This window comes from Coptis chinensis, chromosome 6 (genome assembly GCF_015680905.1).
Source record: "Coptis chinensis isolate HL-2020 chromosome 6, ASM1568090v1, whole genome shotgun sequence".
Classification (NCBI taxonomy): Eukaryota; Viridiplantae; Streptophyta; class Magnoliopsida; order Ranunculales; family Ranunculaceae; genus Coptis; species Coptis chinensis.
In genome coordinates, this window is record NC_141461.1 from 1262063 (window position 1) to 1286322 (window position 24260).

At 37.6% G+C, this 24260-nt stretch overlaps 4 protein-coding genes and 1 long non-coding RNA gene across 5 annotated transcripts; 1 reads left to right on the top strand and 4 right to left on the bottom strand.

Moving 5' to 3' along the window:
- Positions 1-5655: 5655 nt before the first annotated feature.
- Positions 5656-7232, top strand: LOC147490539 (akuammiline synthase 1-like). The gene has a single exon (XM_086563751.1). The coding sequence runs from the start codon at positions 5755-5757 to the stop codon at positions 7051-7053; it is 1299 nt and encodes a 432-aa protein (XP_086419877.1). The 5' UTR covers positions 5656-5754; the 3' UTR covers positions 7054-7232.
- Positions 7233-7657: 425 nt separating this feature from the next.
- LOC147490540 (uncharacterized) lies at positions 7658-9031 on the bottom strand. Its single transcript, XR_015197316.1, has 3 exons — positions 8892-9031; positions 8471-8572; positions 7658-7783 (listed from the first exon to the last, which is right to left on the bottom strand). It is a non-coding gene; the product is annotated as an uncharacterized LOC147490540 (long non-coding RNA).
- A 355-nt stretch (positions 9032-9386) lies between these two features.
- Positions 9387-12565, bottom strand: LOC147490541 (Ribosomal protein L18e/L15 superfamily protein). The gene is made up of 4 exons (XM_086563753.1): positions 12043-12565; positions 10377-10460; positions 10211-10300; positions 9387-9794 (listed from the first exon to the last, which is right to left on the bottom strand). The coding sequence occupies exons 1-4, from the start codon at positions 12439-12441 to the stop codon at positions 9528-9530; spliced, it is 840 nt and encodes a 279-aa protein (XP_086419879.1). The 5' UTR covers positions 12442-12565; the 3' UTR covers positions 9387-9527.
- A 749-nt stretch (positions 12566-13314) lies between these two features.
- On the bottom strand, positions 13315-18076 carry LOC147490542 (cytidine/deoxycytidylate deaminase family protein). Its single transcript, XM_086563750.1, has 9 exons — positions 17681-18076; positions 17004-17138; positions 16700-16799; positions 16072-16197; positions 15649-15962; positions 15224-15343; positions 14053-14298; positions 13850-13975; positions 13315-13691 (listed from the first exon to the last, which is right to left on the bottom strand). Exons 1-9 carry the CDS (start codon positions 18011-18013, stop codon positions 13458-13460), a joined length of 1734 nt encoding a protein of 577 aa, XP_086419876.1. The 5' UTR covers positions 18014-18076; the 3' UTR covers positions 13315-13457.
- A 954-nt stretch (positions 18077-19030) lies between these two features.
- LOC147490543 (mannan endo-1,4-beta-mannosidase 5-like) lies at positions 19031-21272 on the bottom strand. Its single transcript, XM_086566385.1, has 5 exons — positions 20789-21272; positions 20493-20687; positions 20178-20300; positions 19874-20076; positions 19031-19769 (listed from the first exon to the last, which is right to left on the bottom strand). Exons 1-5 carry the CDS (start codon positions 21119-21121, stop codon positions 19379-19381), a joined length of 1245 nt encoding a protein of 414 aa, XP_086422511.1. The 5' UTR covers positions 21122-21272; the 3' UTR covers positions 19031-19378.
- Between the last annotated feature and the right edge of the window lie 2988 nt (positions 21273-24260).

Consider the following 24260-nt stretch of genomic DNA (forward strand, 5'->3'; position numbering starts at 1 on the left):
TTAGTCGGTGTTCTCATTGTCTTTTTTCTATTCTACTTGCGGTTTTTTTTGTATGTTTCTGTGAAATACCAATACTCTGACAGCTTGTACTTGTTCTCTGACAGCTTGTAGGAACTTGTTTATCTTTATGTTTATGACAGCAAAACTATTTAAGTTGTAGGAACTGTGACAACTTTTATTTAGTTTTTATTTTCTGACAGAAACTATTAGAACAAACTACCAATCAAACTTATTCATTGTTATTAGAACAAACTACCAATCAAATTTATTCATTGTTACATCAACACAAGATTCTGTAGCAAATAAATCAGAGTCATAGTTACGATAGATAAGCACAAGTTCACCACAAGTTCATAACCGTGAGTCATAGTTACATCGAGTCATAACCACAAGTTCACCACAAGTTGTTACCAAGATAAGCAAAATGGATTAACCAAAGACAAGTTCACAAAATGAATTAACCAGCATAATTACATTCACCACAAGTTCACAAAAAAACAAGTAATACAAATAACTTGAAATCAACCACGCACTCATCTAATTTTACAATGAAACTCGAATTCTTTCGACAAACCATCGTCGTCAATTTCAAGTGTAATTTTGACTTTTTTATCTTTTTTTGAAGACGAGGAAGAGGTGAGTGTGGAAGAGCTTGAACTCGCTGCCAACTCAATGTTGCTCCTTAACCAAGCTAACAAAGTATCCAACCATTCAAAATCCTTCCCACACTCGGTGCAATTCAAGAATTTTCTGCCTTCATTTTCCGTTTTCTTCATTGTTGTGTTAACCTTTCTGAACCCCGCGCAATTCAACTGTCTGCATCTTAGATTCTCTAGAGGTACTAATGACGATGCTCTCGCGTCTTCCAACCATTGGAAGTCTCCGCAAGCGCGACAGGTCAAAATTTTTTTCCCAAGAGATTGGATTTGGCTCGACTGTTTCAGGATCCTACTTCCACGACATTTTCGAATGCAACAAGGCGTAGACAACCAACAACATTTCTCTGATGAATGAGTGTTATCACCACACCTATTGCACGAGTTCTTTCCATCTACAGAATAAAAAATCCAAACAAACAAACATCCATTTAGCTACACTTGTCTAACAAACCAATAAAAAGAAAACTACGACCTATTTGAACTAGGACACAAGGACCACGACTAATTAAAAATAAAACCATTTCTATTCTTTAGTTACACAACTAACTCTTGGGTTCAAGACCTTAAAAGTGTCTCTTTTACAGATAAATAACTATGGAAGTGGCCATATGTCATATACAAAGTGTCCATGTTACTTAGCAAAATCCAAAATTTGATTTTTGTCATCATCTCGAAGTGAAGATATCTCTTCTTGGACACCTCGATTGTATAACTATCCAAATCACCTTTTCCTTTGCAACTTCATCTCTAAAACGTATTTAAGAATTAGCCTCACGCCTTCACATTAGATATTCTAACTTCAACTTCCCAATTTTGTATCAACAAACTCTCCTTTTTCATATAGACTTTAAAGAAGTAAAGCACGAGGTACTAAGTAAAACTTCACAATAAAAGGCTTCCATTAGCCTATAGTAAAAGTACATAGTCAAAAGAAGGGAAAACCAACTACATAAAGTATCTTCCCCTGCAGTAACCTTTACAAGCGAGGGGTCAAGTCTATTACCCTAGTCCAATCTGGGTCAGTACTCATGAAAGTATTTTGACACAGAGTTTGGTGAACATTTGGGCTTTAAACCTAGTGTTAGAGGAGGCCTGCGGAAATATGGCTTAGAAGACTTAAGATAAAATCAATGCAATCGATGTCATATGTCGTACTTTGTACAAATTCCAGTCTCTTACAATGATTGTTAAGGTGAACTAAAGAGAAGAGGGTATTCCACACTCTCTTCATGGCAACAGGAACGAAAGAGATAAAGAGAGGCCTCGGTTTCTGCAAGAGAATCAAATGTCTTTCAAAACCAAAACATCGCAAGCTTCAAACACATTTCCACGTAAGTCCCCTCGATCCGACTAAATACAAAAAGAAAGCCCATGCACAACCATAAAAGTGAGTTCTTCCCTACTTCACTTGTCCAACAAACCAATAAAAAGTTGAGTTTTCCAATTTTATATAGAAAGTCAGGCTAAACTGAGAGATCCAAGAACAACTTAAAACCTAAGCGCACAATGCGATGCATCTAAAAGCTTGTTGTAGCTCTCCGTGCGCATTATTTGGAGACAAAGAGGAAAAAGTATACATATTTCGAGGGTGGCTCCTAACTCACTTCATTTCAAATGAGCCAATTTTAACTCGAACTCGACAGAGTTCAAAACTCGACAGAGTTAGTTCAAAACTCGAAGAGTTCACGAACTCTTTGAACTCGAAGAGTTCACCGAACTCTAACAGAGTTCAAAACTCGATAGAGTTCACCGTTCATAACTTCATTGCTTGATTTAATGATTTATTTATTTTGAATCATTCATCTCTTATAACAGAGTTCAAAACTTTGAACTCTTTCAGAGTTCGGTGAACTCTGAAAGAGTTCAAAACTCTGAACTCTGACAGAGTTCACCGAACTCTAACAGAGTTCACCGAACTCTAACAGAGTTCAAAACTCCGAACTCTGAAAGAGTTCAAAACTCTAACAGAGTTCACCGAACTCTGACAGAGTTCAAAACTCTGAACTCAGAAAGAGTTCAAAACTCTGAACTCTGAAAGAGTTCACCGAACTCTGACAGAGTTCAAAACTCTAAACTCTGAAAGAGTTCAAAACTCTGACAGAGTTCAAAACTCTGAACTCTGAAAGAGTTCAAAACTCTGATAGAGTTCACCGAACTCGACAGAAGTTCACCTAACTCGACGAGTTCACCGCTCATAACTTCATTGCTTGATTTAATGATTTATTTATTTTGAATCATTCATCTCTTATAAATCCAATCAAGTAAACAAACAAAATATCTTCAATTAATAATTCAATCCCACTTAAATGTTTATAAAGCAAACAAATATCAAACAAACCCATAGCAACGCCAATTAGTTCCATAAAAAAGAAGCAAAATCCCAATTTATGAACAACAAAATCTTGTTTGAATGGAAGAAACAAAACCTATGAAAATAAAGGTTGCTCCGACTTAAACCAAGCTTGAAACGAAGATTGATTCACAATGAACACCTTAATTCAACACAACAATGGTTAATTAGCACATTGTTTTCGAAAGTGAAACACCGATTTTTGGAGATAAGATTAAAAAGAGAATGTAAACACAAACCTTAATTGTTTTCGGAGAGTGTAGTTGTGGTCCACTGATTTTTTTGGAGATTGATTAAGAAAACACCGATTTTTTTGGAGAAGAAGATAAACATTCGATTTTTTTATTTGAATCCTATTTCGATTGTTTATCACATTGATTGTCACAATGATTGTCACTTGAAATTGGAGGAGATTGTCACACTGATTTTTTTTTGGAGAAGAAGGTAAACATTTCAAAATTTTGGTTTCAAAATTTTTGTTTTCAAAATTCGGAAATTTTGGTTTTTCTCGAATTTCGTTTTCAAAATTTCGAATTTCAATTGGTAGTAGGATCGGGTTGGGTTGATGGGGAGATGAAAGGTGTGGATCGGCTGTGTCCACAATGTGGCTACAGTACCTGTGGCTGTATCCTAACCCTATATATATATATAGTTTTTAAGTAAGTTATAAGGGCTTAAGTGGTGGTCTTGATTTTCTCGAGATTTGTGCTAAAAATGCTTTAAGAGTCCTATTTAGTATATACTATTAAAAACAAGTTAAACCAAAACAGTCATTCCGGATTGAAACTCTTCCTACCCAAAAAGAAAAGCTAAACCCAACAAAAAAAGCAAAACAGCTCAGTTTTTAAGTAAGTTATAAGGGCTTAAGTGGTGGTCTTGATTTTCTCAAGATTTGTGCTAAAAATGCTTTAAGAGTCCTATTTAGTATATACTATTAAAAACAAGTTAAACCAAAACAGTCATTCCGGATTGAAACTCTTCCTACCCAAAAAGAAAAGCTAAACCCAACAAAAAAGGCTTTTACGAGTAAACATATTATTTCCTTTTCTAAAAATTCGACTACTTACAAAGAAATTTGATTCGATCAGTTTCTTTACTTAAAAGAAAAAAAACCATCTCTTCAAAAAGCGTTCCGCCATCAGCACACCCAACTAAGCTCTAAGACAATTAAACTACAAACAAAACCATACCTTAAATATCAAATAAATACATCCACAATTGACCATATGGAAGGAATGCGTTTAGATAATTGGGAAGCCAGGAGCTAAGTTAGTATTTGTGAGTGCAAGTTAAGTCTATGCTTTGGTCATTTAAATAAGTCAAAATCGAGTTTAGTTAGAAAAAATATCCCACAAATGTTTCTAAGGAATTTGTGAATGTTTAGAGGTGTCTTTGAGACAAGAGTGGCGTAGCCACGGGTTATAGCTAGTATATATATATTATAAGTTTGTCATATTACAAGTTTACCATCAAAGCTTAGTCCCAACAACCAATCCAACCGGTCTTGCCATAACGAACTTTTTGGGTTGTTTGAGTGTACACTCAAACAGTTTCGCCATGTTGTTTGAGTGTACACTCAAATGGTTTTGCTATGTAGTTTGAGTGTACATTCAAGTGGTCTGCGTGTGTCATTTGAGACAAAACTCTTGGTTTTTTGCTAGACGATATGTCGAGGTCGTTTGGGCAGTCTCCAGGACAATATGACGGGGTCGTTTGGGGACTCTTTTGGTCGACATGGTGGGGTCGTTTGGAGACTCTCTTGGACGACATGATGAGGTTGTTTGGGGACTCTCTTGGGCGACATGGTTGGGTCGTTTGGATTTAAAAAATTCGGTTTGTTTGTCATGATGTTCATTTTAAAAATCAACTTCCACTTAATCAACTCAAACTCGAAAACAAATTCATCAAACTTGGGTAAACTCGAACTCAAATTTAATCAACCCAATTTTCCACCCAAACTCCAAAAAAACATCAAGTTTGAAATCATCAAGTTTAATCAACCCAATATTCCACCTCAATCAAGTTTAATCAGCCTAATCAAGTTTAATCAACTTAATCTTCCACCCAATCAAATTTAATCAATCTAATCAAGTTTAATCAACCCAACCAAATTTGAGTATATACTCAAACAGGACACGACTCGAATTGGATGAAATCGTCAACTTCAATTCCCATTGTTAATTCACAACTCAACATTCGAAGTATGAACACGATAGAAAACTCGAAGTTAGTTTTTTTTTTTTTTTTTTTTTTTTTTTTTTTTTTTTCAGTCTCGCGAGAGAGATGATACCGGCTACAAAAGGCTTGAAAAAAATGGTAGCCGGTATGCGCTGAGGTGGGGAGTGTATTGCGCTATTGTTGTTGGACTTGGGCCGGAGACTGCCCACTCCAATTTTTGATGAGTGCCCGATTAAATCACCATAATAATGAATATAGTTAACTGTCACTTTACCTTGTAGATATGTTCCGTGTTAATCTGAACATTGGTAGTGGCTATGTCTGGACTATTGATGCTACTCGTGACTTTTCTTTTGCTTCATGTTTCAAGGGTTCCTTTACTTCCATGGCATCAAGAAGGCCCACGCTGCCAGCCGCCTTAGTAGAATTTTCCTAAGTCTCTTGACTTGACTTTAAGTTCTCTAGAACAATTCAGTATTCATAGACATTTGACTTACAAGTTACAACAACGGAGCATTATATAGATCACGATAGTTCACTGACATTATTTCTCTCATAAGGGAAAATATGACACTTGATGTTAAGGTTCTCTCTCAAGAAACTATCAAACCATCTTCTCCAACACCCAATCACCTTAGAAACTTCACACTCTCCCTTGTAGATCAGTATGCTCCTCCAGCGGCTGTGTCTCTCATACTATTTTACCCTGCCAACAACAATGCCAGTGTAAAAAATGATGAACGATCTCATCGTTTAAAAGGATCCTTGTCGGAGATCTTAACTCATTTTTACCCGTTAGCTGGAACCATTGATAATAATCAATTTATCGAGTGTAATGATGAGGGAGTCAACTTCTTCGAAGCCCGAGTTACTGGTCGTCAACTGAGCCAAATTCTCAACCATCCTATACCAGAGGAGCTGGATCAATTAGTTCACAGAAATGACTTCTATAGGGAGGGCCCAAGGGCATTGTTATCCATTCAAGCCAACATCTTTGACTGTGGTGGAATGGCACTTGGTGTTTGCATATCTCATAAAGCTGCCGATGCTTCTTCTTTCGGATTATTCCTTAATAACTGGGCAGCCGTAGCAAGGGGAGACAGTGAAATTCCTCAACCAAAACTTGGCCAGACATCTCTTTTCCCTCCTAAAGATGTGTCCTCATATGTACCTTTCGGTGCAAGCCCAATACAAAAGGTTGTTAATAAATTCTTTGTCTTCAACGCAGGAAATATAGCTTCCCTCAAGGCTAAAGCTTCCCACAAATCATATGTAGAACACCCTACACGGGTAGAGGCAGTTTCTGCACTCATATGGCGGTGTGCATTGAATGCTTCAAGAACGAGACCTGGGTCTGTAAAGTCAGTATCTGTCGCGGCCCTTGCAATGAATCTGCGTGGGAAAATGGTTCCAGCGTTGTCTAATCTTTCTTTCGGAAATTTCATGATTGGTGTAATGGCAACAACTACAGAAAGCGCCCCAGAGTTGCATTGTTTGGTGGGAGAGTTGCGGGAAACAAAAATGAAAGTTGACGATGATTATGTGAGAAAACTTCAAGTTGATGACGGACTTGCGCTGTTGTGGAATTCTCTCGTGGATCTGAACGTACGACATATCAAAGGTGAACTGGAACTTTACACAATTTCCAGTTGGTGCGGGTTCTCTTTCTACGAAGCTGATTTTGGATGGGGGAAACCAATGTGGATAACTTCTGTTAATTTGGTTACCCCGAACATTTTCATGTTAATGGATAGTAAATGTGGCATTGGAGTAGAAGCATCAGTTACCTTGGATGAAGAAGTTATGGCTAGATTCGAATGTGACCCTGAGCTCATTGCTTTCACTTCCACCACTAAGCTGCCTTAAGATTGGTAAATGTAGGCCTTATAAGATTATAATTACTTGTAATAAAATGTGTCCACATAACTATCTCTGATGAATTTCGTGGTTTGTATTTTCCGATTTGGCTTGCTAGATTATTATGGTGAAAACTGAGAACTGTCACTAATTTTTTCCTATAAGAACATCAACAGCTTTCATCTTAAGTATTGTTGTACCTGATCCAAGTCTATCAAACTGGCTAGTGACTACTAATCGTTCAGAATCTGTTTTATTCAAATTCATATGATTTTCCATAAGAGGTTAATGAACATGGCCATTTTCCTAGTTTGATTCCTTACAAAATATAAAAATAAGAAATAAAATATCCACAAATGGAGTAGAAGTCATTAAATTTCACTAAATGAATTATAGTGAATAATTCTGCTACAAGTTTATCAAAAAACCTAGGTTACATAGACACACCATATTTTGGAAAAAAATCCGTGTCGCGTGTCCGGATACGTATCTACGTGTCCGTGTCGGACACATACTGTATGTAATTTACCTCGAATTTTGATATTTTGCCGTGTCCGACAATTGGTATCCGTGTCCAATACTGCATGTCAATGTAACCTAGAAAAAAACGGAAAAGAAAATCTGCTACAAGCCACAGCAAAGTGTCATAAAACAAAAGACAGTAGTGACTGAGTTTACGCAGCAACTTGGATTTTAGCCGCATCTCTCTCTTCTGGTAAAAATGGACGTGGTAGTTGTACTGTCAAAACGAGGATAAAAGCAGGGGAGTTAGTTAAATAAATAAACTGCGACCAATAAGGAGGATTTATTTAACCAAGAACCTGTACTGGAACTTCCCAACAACTGCTAGCAAAGTGGGGGCATACCTATAACTTATCCAATTTATGTGAACCAAACTATTGCTAATACTGCATAGCTATTTATTTTTAACAATAATGGCACATCTCCTGTTTTTTCTGAAGTTCCAAACAAGACGAAGTTGGATTTTTTTAAAAAAAACGGGTTCTAATGACTAACTTGTCCGATGTCTAGATAAGGGACAAAGGATGTTTGAGTGAGGATTGAGATAAAATCAGACATTTAACATAAAGGGTAAATATAGACAAACAAAGAAAAATATGATACTTAGGCCGATTTCATATGTACTTCACAATTTATACATTGCACGGCCAATTAAAATATAGAATCTGTATACTGTAAGTCATTTGAGGAATCACGGAAAACAAAACTCAAAAAAACATAGAACTTAACAGTAGCAGTGATATTAAACTCAAGTATGAAAACCTTACAAAAGATACTTACGAATGCAAGCCTAGAATACCAGTGATAGTTGCAATAATGCATTAGTGCTGTCAGGTCATAGCAAAGCCTTAAGCTATCTGAATTCTTTACACTCAACAATTTACTCACTTTCGAAAAGAGTCACCTCGGTATAAAAAAATGCAGCTCCGATATACTCCTTTCTCATGTATGCTTGTTATGCTTTGCCTCTAAGATCCACAGCATAACTCACTGATCCGAACTTCGTCTGTGCACAGAACAAAGGTTTTGGAGGAGAACAAAGCATGAAGATTTGAAGTCAACTATTAGTCAATAGTTAGTTAGTCTGTTAGACTTGTAACTAACTATGTACACATAGGCAAGTTTGTTATAACTGTTTCATTGCTTTAGCTTAGTATAAATAGATGATGTACTCAGAACAAAGATAAGTTTTTCATTGGTGTAAATAAAATTTCAAGCATTCATTATTTCAGTTATTTAACATGGTATTAGAGCTAAATGCTCAAATGAGAAATTAGGTCGATCCTCAAAACACAAAATCATCATTGATTATCAAATTCAATTACCTTCAACTCAAAACAACAACAACATCATCAATAATCAGCAGAGCAACAATCAGAATCATTCTTCTCCTAGTAATCACAATCAAAATCAGAACAATAGCAATCAGAATCATAATCAGAATCATCATCATCTCAATGGCTTTCCAACAATGGTGTCCTTTGTTCAATATAGCCGACGACGTGGTATGGTAGTAAGAGCAGATTAGACGGAGTTTAGAATATACAAAAGGAGTAACTCGTTATTAGATTGCAAGTTTATATAGTACTTCAGCGAAAGATAGGAAAAACGAATATAGCCTACCAACATTCATATAGTACTTCAGCGAAAGATAGGAAAAACGAATATAGCCTACCAACATTCATTGGAGCAACATTTGATACATGGTTAGGCAGGCCAGTAGGCTAGCAGGTAATTTTGGTTGTATTCTTACGGGGTATCACGGCGCTGCCCCTCAAGAGGGGTAGCTCGTTAGCACTTCTCAATAAAATAACCACAAATGGGGTAGAAGTCATTAAATTTCACTAGATGAATTATTGTTAACAATTCTGCTACAAGTTAATAAAAAAAAAAAAGGAAAATAAAAATTTGCTACAAGCACATCAAAGCGTCATAAAACAAAAAGAGGGTTGTAACAGAGTTTACGCAGCAACTTGGATTTTAGCCACATCTCTCTCTTCTGGCAAAAAAGGTATTGGTTTTGTAGGGGCAGGTAGGCGACCAACACTGTCAACCTTGTCCCTCTGTTTCGGGGGAGGCCGGGCCGCTTTTGGTAGTAATCGTCCCTTTTTGTCAAACCATTCAGGTTTGAGCAATGCCCGGAAACCCAGTTTGTTATAATACACTTTCCTGACAGATCCACCTGCAGCTTCAACTGCTAGCTTTGCTCTGACTGTTACCCTTGACACCTGCACCACCCATTCATGTTAATTCGTCAAGCAATTTTCATCAAGGCGTAGACCTTGGAAAATGACTTCAAATCAGACAACGGAGAAGCAAATTTTCAAATAAAGTAAAATTAGTCCTCACAAGTCACAAGTAACTGTGAAACGTGAGAATGTCTTTTGACTTGGAAATGTGAAATATGCAGAAACTAGTCTTGTGCAAGTTTCACTTGTAGATGAGTTGGTTTGTTAACATAAAATTGTTATTTTAAGCCTTTCTCAAGGTAATTGCATAGTCTAGACACGAAAGAAAAAACAACTCACCAAGGAAGATAAAATAATAAGGGTACCCAAATAATAATCATGAAAACATTTAACTTTTTTAAACCTGAGAGAATATTCAGAAAAATAATAACAAATAACAACTAAAAAATGATTACCTCAAGATGAATAGGCCATTTAATCTGTTCAGCACCACGGCCCATCAATCTCACCCCATCTTTAATTTGCTTTCCAATGGCCGCAGTATCCTAATGTCATATCATTGATCAGTCTCTAGAAACAATGAGGAACACAAAGAATGAACCAAAGAAAATATGATATTACCTTGAGAGTTTTCATCGTGATCAATTCAGAAGAGTCAATCTTTCCAGCATTTATGAGTTTTGCTATCTTTCCCAATCCACATGGCTGCCAAAAAAAAACGAGAAGAGTTGAGCATCAGTAACAAACATACATTTTGGACCCAAATTATACATAACATGAAACGATAATAACATGAAAGAAAGAAATAGACTCACAAAGTAGGACCACACCTACCGACACACACATAAGCACAAAAGGAAACTGAAAGAGGAGTAAGAGGGGTGTCATTGTCTCTAGGCGTGTAAATTGAACTAGGTTTGCACCCCTTAGCGTGCATTTATCATTTACCGTTGCAACCCAATAGAACCTAAACCAAGAGTTAGAGAAATCTAATTGAGGTAACAATAGGGAGAGGATTAGATCACCAGAGGAAAATAAAATAACCAATAAATGGGCGGCAAACAAAAATGACCCAACATCACAGAACGCGAATCAAAGACGGTGTCTTTGACCTAATGGTCTACTATTCTCACTATTGATTGAGTGATACAAGTAGAAGGTACAACTTCATTCTTGATGCAATCGAAAAAGGAACCATTGCCCTATGTGTACAACTTCTGACCATTGCCTTTTGTGTCTGTCCGAAGTGGAATTGACCAGCCACGTCCTCTTCTGCTGTCCATTTTCCAGGAAGGTCTAGTCATCCTTTAAATGGAAGTCTAAGTTACTTTGGTCCTGAGTCACTGGCATGCAGGTGAATTTGGGCTGTATGACCTGACAGTAATAGACAGGTCTTTCGTGCGACAGCTTTGGAGCTTCATGATGCTAGCCTGTTTATCAAAACCTTTTGGTTTTCACTCAAAAACATTTGAGGAGATGAAGGTTGTTCCCATTGATCATATTGTAGCTACACCAAGTCATGTGATCCCCTAGCAGCTAACTTTGTGTGTCAAATGAACTCCGGTTCCTCTGGTACGAAGAAACACTCTAAAGGAAGTCCATATCTAATTTATTTTATGAAAATGTCACCCTTATCCATAACATTCCAACAACCTAAGACTGTGAAAACCATGTCTTCACGAATTTCAGTTAAGGAGTAGAATTTACATTTCGCCTTGGTGTAAATGATTTGGACCATCTACAAAATCCATTACCATTCTCATAAACTTACTACACTTGTACAAAATCTTGTTCATTTGACTGTTATAAACCAAGGGTGTGTTCACTTGCACCAGGGTACCTAGTTCACTGTGGAACATACATTGTCACTTGCTCCAAATCCTATTAAAATTTTCCCATGCCCTTCCATGAATGGTACATCTCGAGGGTGGCACATTTCTACCTTGCCCTCTACATATATCCTTCCAATCTCATTTAACATTATTCTCCACGAAATACTTAAAACTATCTTCCACAATCAAACCTCTGTTGCATGGGTACGCTCTAATTTCCTCTGTATCGCGTACCCATACGGACACGGACACACGGACACAAGCAAAACAGACCCTAATTCTCAGATATTGCCGTGTCCAAATCGTCGTACCCGTGTCCAAACCAGACACTCCGTCCCGTACCCATGCAACACAGAATCAAACACATTCTAATACAACAAAAATACATATTTCCAAATAAACATACTACTTATCACAAATTTTCAACATTCATTTTCCAAAACAATATAATGTACCTGAAATGTGAGACTAAAAGGATTATGAAACCCTCGTTTCGGCAACCGCCTTCGAAGCGGAGTTTGCCCACCTTCAAATCCAAACTTATGAGTCCCTCTAGCTCTCTGTCCTTTATGTCCTCTTCCAGCTGTCTTCCCCTTCCCAGAACCAATACCACGACCCAATCTTTTCTTCTTCTTCATTGGTATACTTGGCTGTAAATCATTCAATGCTAATAGACTACTATAAGCCCTAATGCCATGACCACAAAATGACTTATTAATACTAGAGTTTGGGAAATTGGGTAGTGGGGTTGGTGATATTGTTGGAGAGAGGAAATTGGGTTTTGAGGAAAGGGATGAAAATGATGATTGGTGAAGAGATGTTGTTATGATAGATGTTAATCTTCTTCTCAACATTTTTGTTTTTTTGGTGAATTTTAAGGGCGTGTTTGGTTCATTTCAAATTAAAAAAAAAAATAAAAAATAAAATGTAGGGTTTTGTATTTATGTTTTGCTTGAGCTAATTTTGAGTAGGGTTTATGAGTTTTTTTTTTTTCAGTTGAAGAAGATGAAATGAGATTGTTGTATGGGCTGGATCGGACCTTGAAAACAGATAGCCCAAATAACTTTGTGTTGGGCTGGTAGTTCAATTTCTAAGCCCACGATTGCGGGCCGTGAAAGTGTTTAAGTATTTAAAACTAGTATACTGGTATGCAGTAGGGGCGTGAGCGGAGATGGAGAGTGGAGAGAGTGGAGGAGTGGAGAGGAGAGGGATAGATTGAGAGGGCGTGAAGAGGACAGACAAGAAATGAGGACAGACAGAAACCAACCAAATGATGGGGGCGTGAGCGGAGATGGAGAGTGGGAGAGAGAGAGGGAGGAGTGGAGAGGAGAGGGAGAGATTGAGAGGGAGAGGAAGAAGGAGAGACAGAAATGAGAATTTCGCAGGCTTGAAATAAACCAACCAAATGATGGGGCGGAGCTGAAGATGCCAAATGGAGAGTGGAGAGAGAGAGGGAGGAGTGGAGAGGAGAGGGAGAGATTGAGAAGGCGTGAACAGGAGAGACAAGAAATGAAGACAGACAGAAACCAACCAAATGACGTTTGCTCCGCTCACATGATTATTTCAAAGGCTCGAAATTTTGGTGAAACTTTCGGTTTTGAGCTAACTGAAAAGTGCCAAATGTGACGATTTTGGGTTTACCAAAAGCAAGTCCTCGCCTATGATCCGAACTGTGTGTGAACTAGTATGTAAGTTCAAGACCTATACATGAATCTGAATACAGCGAAGAACTACAAATGTGTGTTATAGAACAATTTTGATCTTGGTGTACATATCCATTCAAAAAACGGCCACAATTTTTATTCGCATAGAACATGTTACAGTGGGGGAAACAAATGTACTTATTTTCTAACTAAAACAAACTATACGTTCAGGAGGACTCTCCTAAAAATTCCGACCTCAGTTGCATCAGAAGCCTGCCCAGATAATTCAGGCCCTCTCCATCTCTTCCTCCACCCCAAAAGAGATCATGAGGCGAAGCTTCAACGAGAACAGACCCCGCAGTTGACAGCAACATAGAGTTCAAATGAGGATAGATGGAAAACTTGCATTTCAGGGCTCTGTACATTACGTCAATCTTCTCAGTTTCCCAATCAGATCTTACCTACAAGAACAAAATAAAGTTGCTGCAATAATTAAATTAACTCAGAGTTTTAACTGCTAGACCTGAAATTCCTAGTGAGATTACAATGCTTTTGTGCATATGCTTGAGCCACAAACATATTTGTATTGGTCACCACTCATCAGCGAATATAGCCATACCAAATTAATATGTTGCCTCTGCATTGTCCTTCCCAAACGTGCTGCTTCTTCTGGGCTCTTCGCATGTTTTATTTGCTCAACACTATCTCTTGCTAGAGGATCATCAACCCCCACAAATTTGCGTGCCTGCAAAAGAGCTGAAAGCTTGTAAAAAACCTTCCCCTAGGTTGTAAATACTTGAGAGCCAAAAATTCACAGTTAACCTGATAGTAATGCTCCACGGTTGGCCACTTGACATAACCACCATTTTCATCGAGCATACGTAAAAGATGAGGAGAGAAGTTTGAGAACGCCCCATAGGGATCCCATGTTTTATAAAAGAATATGATGTCTGCATCATAAAGAGTTACACTTGGATCTATTGCTGAAGTTTCGTTTGCTGAGGGGATTACGGGTGTTAAATCTGGAATTGGCTGAAGAAACCCACTAACAAGGATGTCTGGTCCAATCTGGAAGTTAACCAAAAATCAGGAGTATATATTCCAGACATAAAAAAGGAGAGAAAATTTTGAAGAAGGAAGCCTGTACATTATGTTCCATTGTCAGCAATGGGAAAATAGTATATCAACCTCAATCTGTGAATAGTCTCGTATTCATCAAGGGAAAGACAACTTGGTTTTGTCATCATCTAATTCACTGTATTACCGAAATTTGCATTTAACATTTGTGATGCACTATGAACTGTACAATTAGTACAGTGGGCAAGCTAATCGCACATGAGAAAGACAAGCTTCTGACTTTCTGAGACACTAAGTCACTACTGGTTAATTTGCTGTTGGAGATGAATATATGACGTTATTGTTGAAATCCGGATTATGGACAGACTATGGATAGAAAAACAGGTAACCCACCAAGCGTCTATGTTTACGATTTCAATTTTTAGTTATTTCCATATACTACAAGTATGGTTCCAAACACAATAGAGTTCAATGTACCCCTGAAAATACTCAAACAGTTACGTCTTTAAAACCCCCTAAACAAATGGGTCCTTACTCCATAAATGTGATGAAACCAAAGACATGAATTTTATATTGCATAGATAGATGCACAAAATATTCATCAACATAATATCATTTTGTATTATCCACTTAATACATTTTAAATATTTCCCATACTCTCCATTTTAAAAAATGATAGAAACCCACTTCAACCAACATTGATCTTTACAGTCTTGTTAATTGGAAACCAGCAGTCTTTAGTAATATAACTCAAACTACAAGCAATGAGATGGCACTGTACCGGAATAAGAGGAAAGAAAATCTTATTTCATTTCTACGATTATCAATGAAAACACAGATTAAGTGAATTGCTTACAAATACAGCAAAAAAATAATGGAATAAGATAAACAAAAAAATAATCATTTTACTACCAACCTGCTCATAGGAGACGTCAATTAAGTTTAATGCCTGTGTCATCTCAACCATTCCAAGCTCACCAACCGGAGATGGAGCATTTTCTCCCCCAATAATTTTAGGAGCAACAAATGCAAAAACCTGCATGCACCTTGCAGGTTCAGTATACAACTGAAGCATAAACAATTTGAGACCTGAGAACTGATACTAACTCCATAGACCTGCGGTATTCTAATGCAAAGTTATGAATATGCATACTGTTGTACTGTTCTCGTTTCATCACATATAACTTTAAGACTACCCATAAAAATATGTAATGAGGTTAATCATCACTAAAACTACTTTTTGACCACAACTTTCCTAATAAAGTGACCATTCACATATGGATGTTTTTACACTATATGCAGAGTTTTGAAATTTACTTGCAGAAATAACAGTGACAATACCTGGTGTATGAGACCTGATGAAATAGCAGGCGCCGTTAATGTCCCTCCACACTCCCACAAAATCGAAAGATAGCCACGATCATAGCAATATTCCATGACATCTCTAGGGTTTAAAATGTCAAACTCCACCACTTCAACACCTTTAGATGCAAGCAATTTCTGAAAAGTCCTCCTAGCTCCCCTTTGTGTCACAACAATAGTGCGCGCCTCAGAAACATCCCAAAGGTTTGCTACCTCAGGAAGATTAAGAGTTTGTGACATCACAATACGTACAGGAAAATGCCCACCTCCATGTCTTGCCGTCAACCGTGGATCTAAACATGAAAAAGAAAAAGAAAAAATGTATTAAAATAGTTTACTGAGAGTTTACCAAACTAAGAATCGAAATGATTAAAATTTCAATTATTACATTAGTGTATATACCATCACGGCGCACAGTGTTTCCTCCTACAATAACAGCATCACTCCTTCCCCGTAATTCAAACACCCGATTTCTAGACTGTTTGCTACTTATCCACGATGCGTGTCCACTACTAGCTGCAATTTTTCCTGCATTTCAGAGGAAGAATCTACTAATAAACATGTCTGAGATTTGTACTCACATAGAATTGTCACTGCTCACTGATGTTTCAAACTCTTCTGCACTCTATTGCAGGGGGATTATTTAACACGGAAAATGTAATGTAACTGAAAAGGGCAGGGGACATTCTGTTATTCTTGAATTTCATTATTGAGCTTTGTTTGCGCGTAACTCTTCGTTTTCACATAAAACCATAAACTTTGTCTAATCATTGGAATGTATTAGACTTTCGGACACTAATGGATATTTTATACGTGTTTTTAATCTATCCCATGCAATGTGAAAAAGATATAATGTTTAACTATTGTAGTTCCATAATAACAAGATGTTCAGCTTAGTTTCTTATCTAGAATAATGTGGCGGTCCTTTTTCACGCCAACTTACTTATCAGATTAAAGAAAAGGGTCATTCATGCTTCTTCTGAAAAGGTGAAAGTTTTTCTGATCAAAACCAATATTACATAAAACATACCATCAAGCGTCATAGCATACTTGAGGACAGAGAAGGGAACTCGAGACGCGGCTCTATAGAGTAAAGGAGCATTAACCAAAAAACATGATTTCAAAGCTTCCTGCAATGTTGAAATTGTGATGGTTAGAAATTATTACAAACATAAAGCTTTATTAAGTGAAACCCGTGTAATAGAAATATTACGAATCTTGTTCAAATTCCTATGAAATGATCAGATAAGTCACAAATCAAACAAAAAAGATAAACATATAAATAACTCCAGGAAGCATATGAAATAGTGTCAGTAATCAATAGATTGTACAACCTGAATCGCTTTACTTTGCAAATCCTCTCCAGCAACATCAACTCTTAGCCCTTGATGTCTTAATGAGCGTATACCCTTGCCGCGAAGATGTTGTAAAGGATGTCTGACACCCACTACCACTCGTGAAATTCCTGCCTAATGCACAAGTATCAGTGATCCCTAACAACGAAAATCACAAGTGAAAATACAGAAATTCATCCAGCAATTCAACAATTTTAAATGCATCCCGTTTTTCAGCCAGTGAACCAATGTAGTTTGCCGGGGGGATCCAACTAGTGAATAGACGTCCCAAGGCTACTTTTGTGCCAAAATTCAGCACCTCTTACGGTGCTTTGCCATTATCATTTTAATATACGTTAACTTGGCACTCCAACAATCCAACTTGTTCAAATAGGATAAGCATATAAGTGGCAACCCAAACTTTAGTAAACTTGCTACTCCGTCAACAATTCCTCGTGTATATAAAAATCTAACATTTAGAACATCACTTGGCAACCACATTTGCCCCAAACTTGCTACTCCAGAAACTGTTCAAATTACATTAAAATTGTGATCTCCTAAACCAACCAAATGTTGTTTTTGAGTTTGTGAGAAAAAATAGTCAATGCATTAACAACAAAAACAATTGAAAGAAAGAGACAAGCAAAAAAAAAAAAAAAAAAAAAAAAACCCTCAACCTTGATCAAAGAAGAAACAGAAGTTTGATCACCATGACAATCTCCAGGTTCCATATTAAGAAAAGCAGTAGCACCTCTACATAACTCTCCACCTTCTTCAACTGCTTGTAATTCAGCACATTTAGTTCCTTGGGCATATAGAAAACCTTCACCAACAACATTATTTCCTACTGCAATCACACACCCGAAGTTTGGATGTGGTGATGTGAAACCAGCTGACTTATCTGCTATTTCAGCAGCTCTTTTAATGTAGTTTGCTTCCAAGGTATGGTTGTTATTTGCTTTGCAAATAATTGCTGGGCTGAATGCTGCAGCAGCAATGGAAAATGCCATTATTTGAAGAGAAACAGGAAAAAAGAACCAATCTTTTTCTGTTACAAGACTACAAGAGAGTTTGTGTTTCAGTGTAGTCCACTTTTGTCCAATATTTCAAGGTTGATATTTTGGTATGCCACGATATTTTTTTGTATGATGAGGTCTTTTTCACTTCTGTATAATACTAGATAACTGCAAGCAGTGGGGCGTGAGCGGAGGTGGAGAAGAAAGAGGGAGAGATGGATTTGTGGTGGGGAGAGAGAGTTGGGTTTATTGAGAGGGAGAGTGAAGGAGAAATTACTCGAGAATGAGGACAGACAAAAACCAACCAAAATACTTTTTGGGCCACATACCCTGTCGCCCAAAAACGCTCGCTTAACTAGTATACTGCTAAACAGTAGGGCGTGAGTGGAGAGAGAGGAGGAGTGGAGATTGAGAGTATATGGAGAGGGAAAAGGAGAGGGACGAAGAGGGGATGAAGAGAAAAGAGAAGAGATGAGGACAGATAGAAACCAACCAAACGCATTTTTGTCCGCGTACCCCTCTGCCCAAAACGTTCGCTTCGCTAACTGTATACTGCTAAGTAGTGGGGGCGTGAGCGGAGAGGGAGAGTGGAGATTTAGAGTGCGTAGAGAGGGAGAGGGACAAAGAGAAAGAACAGAAGAGATGAGGACAGATAGACATAAGCCAACCAACTTGGTTTTTGTCCGCTCACTCGATAACCCCCCTTCTGCCAAGATCGTTCGTTCCGCTCACTCGATTATAATTTTTTTTTGGTAATTAACTAATATTATAATTGGTAATGCCATTCTAGCATATTTCTTGTCTATTACTTGTAGAACAAAAAAAAAATGCTTGAATAAATACTTAGCACTTTGTACTAATCAGAACTTAAGGTATTCAACTATTGATCCCCAAAAGGTTTAATTTGAACTAGAATAATTCATTTCGCCAAATGAAATATATGTGTGACGCGCGTCCATAACTTTGGGAAACTTTAGAGGCAATCAAAGAATGTGGTGAAGATAATCAAAAAAGTGAAATGATCTGATATGATAACATAAAAAACAGATAACTTTATTTGAACTAAGTTGTCCTTAAAAAAAAAAGGAAAAAGAAAAAAGGCTAAAGTAATCTAAAACATGAACAATGCGTTCTACATACCAATGCTAATCCACCATGATACCTGACACTGTCTACTGCAAAAAGGGAATGTCCTGATTTATTTCACTCAAATTCTAAAACCATTTCCTAGACAACGAACATTAATCTCTATACCCTTTCCACTTTAATTTGCTTCCATGCAAGCCTTCCATGGTCCTCATTGTATGGCCTGCCAAATGATACATTACAAGGGTACATTGTAGCACGCATCTTCACTTGTCAAGGGTTTCTGTTGTTGAGTGGAATGCTTAACAAATGAGATAGTGCAGTCATCTTCTGCGATTGTGTTGTAATAATTCCAGTTGTTGATGGGTTTTGAGACAAAACAATTTCATAACCATCATAATATGATTCCATCCCCTCTGCAACTAGTTGCCATACCATGCCACCCCCAAATGATCCTCCACTTCTAGCATCATTGTAGATGTTGTTATAAATGGTGGCTAAGATTGTATTCCTCACAGTTAAACTGTATCCTGGATTTTTATTTGATTTTCCAAATTCGGCGAAAACCAATGGCTTCCTTACTATCATCTTTGAGTCTGTCCAATGGCTTGACATCCATCTCTGTAAGAAGGCAAGCTGAGAATCTTCGTTTTGTCCAGGCAACCTGTAGAAATTAAATTTTGCAGCTTGTTAATGCCGAAAGCTCATAAGAATACATTGGAGTAGGCGTATCAGACTAATACGAAGATATAGTGTACGTAAACGTACCACTGGTCTGGGTAAGCATGTATTGTGGCAAAATCAATCTCTTTGATGAGATTACTGTTGATGAAATCTGTCCCAACTTGATAACCGGGATTATTTTGCTTCTTTTCAGGCATCGCATCCCCATAAAAGCCTTCCATGCCAACCTCAAGCAAGTGTTTATTGTCTATAGATTTTGTGTAAGTTGCCATTTCTTGTACCCATCCCTGTAAAACAGTGAACATAGAAATTAGGCCTAATACATTTAGGTGCATTCTTCAGTTCGAATCTTCTAGTTCACAGAGTTTAATCAAGTATAAAGTCTCACATGTACTGTTTTCCCTGAGTAATCTGCTTGACAACGAGGTTCGTTAATGAGCTCCCACGACATTATTGTTGGATCATCTTTATAAGCCATTCTAGTAATAGTGTTCATTCGCGTTAGCACTTTCTGCACATGCATGGTAGCGGCATTGTTAGATCACCACGCATACGTGAATTTTGTAGTCTTAGTGTCTTAGTGTACATTGATTCGAATTATATATACGTCTGTCTTAGAATGCTGACTTGCTGCAATACAGAATGGTGAATAAATGTGGATTGGACATGTACTGATGTACACACAGATATGACTAAGTTATACCTGAACATGATTCTTGTAGTACTGCTTTACCACTGCATTTGTATAAAAATCATCATCACCATTAATTTGCATCCCTGCGCTTCTAGCCCAGCGCACATATTGTGCTCTACCTCCATAATCATTATAATTGTTGACAAAGCTGAGAACTAATCGAATTCCGTATTTGCCAGCTTCAGAAATCACAAAATCAAGTGCCTGAAGTCCATGCGTCAATATATTCAGCATTAATAAAATGTTCAGTTTGCAGGCATTTTTCTACTCTGAAGTTTAATTAGAATTTAGTACTCTAGTATAACCTGAAAGACGCGCTCATCATATACACCAGGGGAGATTTGCAATGCTCGATCACCTCCATCAGCGAAAGCCCAAGTCCTGCAAACAGTAAGACCCGCAGCAGATGCATCGTGGAATACTTCAGAGACCTTATGCCTCTCACTGGGCTCTACTGCTACGTTCATCATCCAGTATGAATTGAAACCATTAAAAAGAAATGGCGCCCCATTAAGAACAAACTGGGTGTTCGATGTTCTCACAAAACCTGTAGAAGTAGCTATAGTACTAGTTTCACATAATGCATGCAGAAGGATGAAAATCCACCAAATGCAGCTAAGACTACGGCGACAAGACATTGGATTTGCCCTTTATAGGATGATCAATTAAGTGAGTAATATCTTAATGCTAGAGGATTGATCGATGTGAAGTGTTGAGTTAGGGTAGGGGGCAATTTATAGGGAAGTGTTGATATAGGTAATAGAGATTGGGCTGCTAGGAAGTGTGGATAGAATGGTTAGAACTTTAGAATGATTTATGTAAGCACTGCTTTATGTCAGAAGGTGGTTTTGCTTTTTAGCAACATGAAAAAGGGAGTATGATGGTTGGTTCAAATGCTGTTGGTTGAAGAAATTATAGGATCAGATTGGTGAATTTTATGCAACAAGATTTGAAGGCCGGGCTGGTCATGAACTCCTCTAATTTAGGCGCAAAGTGATCAGAAAAAGAGAAACATGCATGTACGAATGTGTGTTCTATGTTCATGATATGGAGTCTTATAATCAAATCAAATACCAACTTCTATAATCTATTGACATGAATGTAAGACCTTATAGAGAAAACCCAGTATGAACCATATCAATGTGAGAGTAGATTGATTAATTGCTCCTGCTGTGAATGATTACAAGTTTAAAGGCCTTTTGTCTAGAAATAGAAATATTTGACCAACAGTGGCTATTATTTGGAGGTACTATTTGCTACCGATCGGCATTATCCAAATTTTGATGCAATGCAATTTTGAATCTCAGTAATGCACATTGCCAAAAGTATTCCACTGAGATGTGATCAGTTTTATTGAATCAAATTGCTCTCAATTACTGGCTATAAGCATAAAAGGTCTCCTACAGTCATTGGAGGCAGAGCATGAGAAATTAACCGAGTCCATGACTACATAAATTATGATCCATGCCGTATGCAGCATCAACTATAGGATCACCGAGGGGTGGACCGAGGAGCAAAAGCAAGTCTTCATGGACAAGGTGGAGGTGGTTGGGTCTACTCAAAATGGCGCATCGGCGTGACCCTTTGGGGTTGATGAGCCTTCGGGCAATGTAAGCCTTCGGGCTAGGGTCCTTCAATGTAACCTGTGTGGGTCTGCCTTAACTCTCTATAAGAGTTACTGATCTCTTTTAAAACAGGCTTGCCAATCAAAAAAAAAAAAAAATTATAGGATCACGATCACGTATTACTGGATTCTATGATGCATATATACTCTTATCTTGAGTTAGAGCAGTAATTGATTATTTGATATTCTCCCAGCCCGAGCTACTTGGTTCAAGGTTCTAGACAGAGAGATTCCCGCTCAGATCTCTCATGTTTAGCTTCTATTGTGAACCATAAGTCCATGACGATAGTGGTGTTTGATTTATTATTGAGCCACATTTCGCACTTAATGTTTTGCTCTGTTTCTAGACTGAGTCCTGATACCGTTCAGTCGTCACAATGTAAGCAATAATATTTCCACGCATTGCATTGAGGCCTATCTATATGATCACATGTAACGTGAAAAATATACGTCATGAAAACATGTGATAGTTAATGTGGTGCGCGGAAAACAGTCAGTGTGTGCAACAAAATCAGGAGGAATTAGTTTGAACAAACTTAACTGACGTGCTCTCTTTTTCCTTCCCCGCAGCAAAGTGCAATTCAGTATCCTCAACGTCATTCCCCAAATTGGTGATTTTTTTTCTTGTTACAAAGTTTAATGATTTTGTTCTCCTGAGGACTGCATCTTTTCCAATCAATTTGAATATGGTTTTTCCTTTTTCATAACTGTATGACTTTTTTTATATAGTTGATGATTTCATGGCTTTTGACACCTATCAGAAAACAGAGGTAATTAAATGTTACAGGGTTAACAAAATGAATATATGTCTTTTTTCCCGTCTTGCAAGGTGCATTGCAAATTTGCATGACGATATTGGGGCAACTCAGTGTTCATTTTATGTGACCATTATCACTACCAAGTCCTAAATTCAATGTGAACAAAACTTGCTATCTTCAACTATAAAGGTTCCACTTCATCAAAGTCACAGGCCACATGCATATCTTGCTTTCATAACCTTTTCGCATATCTTGAGGAAGCCATGACCAACCCTGAAATTTGTTATGGCTCTCATGTTATCTTCAATCAACCATCGTCACCCCTTTGGCCATTTTCCACATGAAACTTCATATGCTACACTGATGCTAAATTTAGAAAATCACCATTTCTGACCAAAATAACTTCATTCTCACACAATTCATGCTAACCATTTATTTCTAGCAATTATGTCTCTATCTAAACTCACCTATAAATAGCCCTAAAGTACTACTTAGCTCTCCACATTAATCCTTAAGCTAGCATTATATTATCATCATTCAAAAACAATGTCTTATCTTAGCAGACTTAGCTACGTTTTGGGGATTTTCATACTTCTAAGTGTAGATTGTGAACCTAGGTTCCCTACACTTAGGAATTTTGTTAGAACATCCAATACAGAATTTGTTCTCAATGGCTCCCCATTTCTTTTTAATGGTTTTAATTCATATATACTGGATGATGAATGTAGCAGTGGAGCCGAGTGAGAGGCACAAGGTGTCTGAAGTATTTCGAGATGCGTCTGCTCTGGGTCTCACTGTATGCAGAACATGGGCTTTCAGCGATGGAGGAGGCGGAGCATTGCAGTTGTCACCTGGTGTATACAATGAGCGCGTCTTTCATAGTTCAGACATAAATACATGTACGCATAAAGTAGTGCATTCTATTAATTCTGAACGGTTGATGCATGAACTGCAGGCACTTGATTTTGTGATTTCAGAAGCTCGAAGATATGGAATTCGATTAGTTCTGAGCCTCGTGAACAACTATGAAGACTACGGAGGAAGACCAGTGGTACGTTGATTTGCACCGTCTGCTTTGATATATATAGTAGTCACAAGCCCATCATAATGGGCATGAGGCACTAACTCTACTGCGTTTTTTTATTTCTACAGGTTGCCTAGAGAAAACGATGACTCGCAGCTTGCGTTCTTGCAGGTGGATGTCAAGCCATTGGACAGACTCAAAGATGACAATAAGAAAACCAATGGTTTTTGCTGAATTTGGAAAATCAAATAAAAATCCAGGATACACTTTAAGTGTGAGGAATTTATTCTTAACCACCATTTATAACAACATCTATAATGATGCTAGAAGTGAGGGAATATTTGGAGTGGCATGGTATGGCAAGTAGTGGC

Coding starts and splice junctions, on each gene's coding strand:
- LOC147490541 (XM_086563753.1), bottom strand. CDS start 12,441: ATGTTGAGAAGAAGATTAACATCTATCATAACAACATCTCTTCACCAA. Junction 10,461..12,042: donor CTTTTAGTCTCACATTTCAG/GTACATTATATT, acceptor TTTTTTTGGCAG/CCATGTGGATTGGGAAAGAT. Junction 10,301..10,376: donor TCACGATGAAAACTCTCAAG/GTAATATCATAT, acceptor ATATGACATTAG/GATACTGCGGCCATTGGAAA.
- LOC147490543 (XM_086566385.1), bottom strand. CDS start 21,121: ATGTCTTGTCGCCGTAGTCTTAGCTGCATTTGGTGGATTTTCATCCTT. Junction 20,301..20,492: donor ACTACAAGAATCATGTTCAG/GTATAACTTAGT, acceptor ATGCATGTGCAG/AAAGTGCTAACGCGAATGAA. Junction 19,770..19,873: donor CATGCTTACCCAGACCAGTG/GTACGTTTACGT, acceptor TAATTTCTACAG/GTTGCCTGGACAAAACGAAG.
- LOC147490539 (XM_086563751.1), top strand. CDS start 5,755: ATGACACTTGATGTTAAGGTTCTCTCTCAAGAAACTATCAAACCATCT.
- LOC147490542 (XM_086563750.1), bottom strand. CDS start 18,013: ATGGCATTTTCCATTGCTGCTGCAGCATTCAGCCCAGCAATTATTTGC. Junction 15,963..16,071: donor AAACACTGTGCGCCGTGATG/GTATATACACTA, acceptor TTTCATGTTTAG/ATCCACGGTTGACGGCAAGA. Junction 13,976..14,052: donor CCGTGGAGCATTACTATCAG/GTTAACTGTGAA, acceptor GCTCTTTTGCAG/GCACGCAAATTTGTGGGGGT.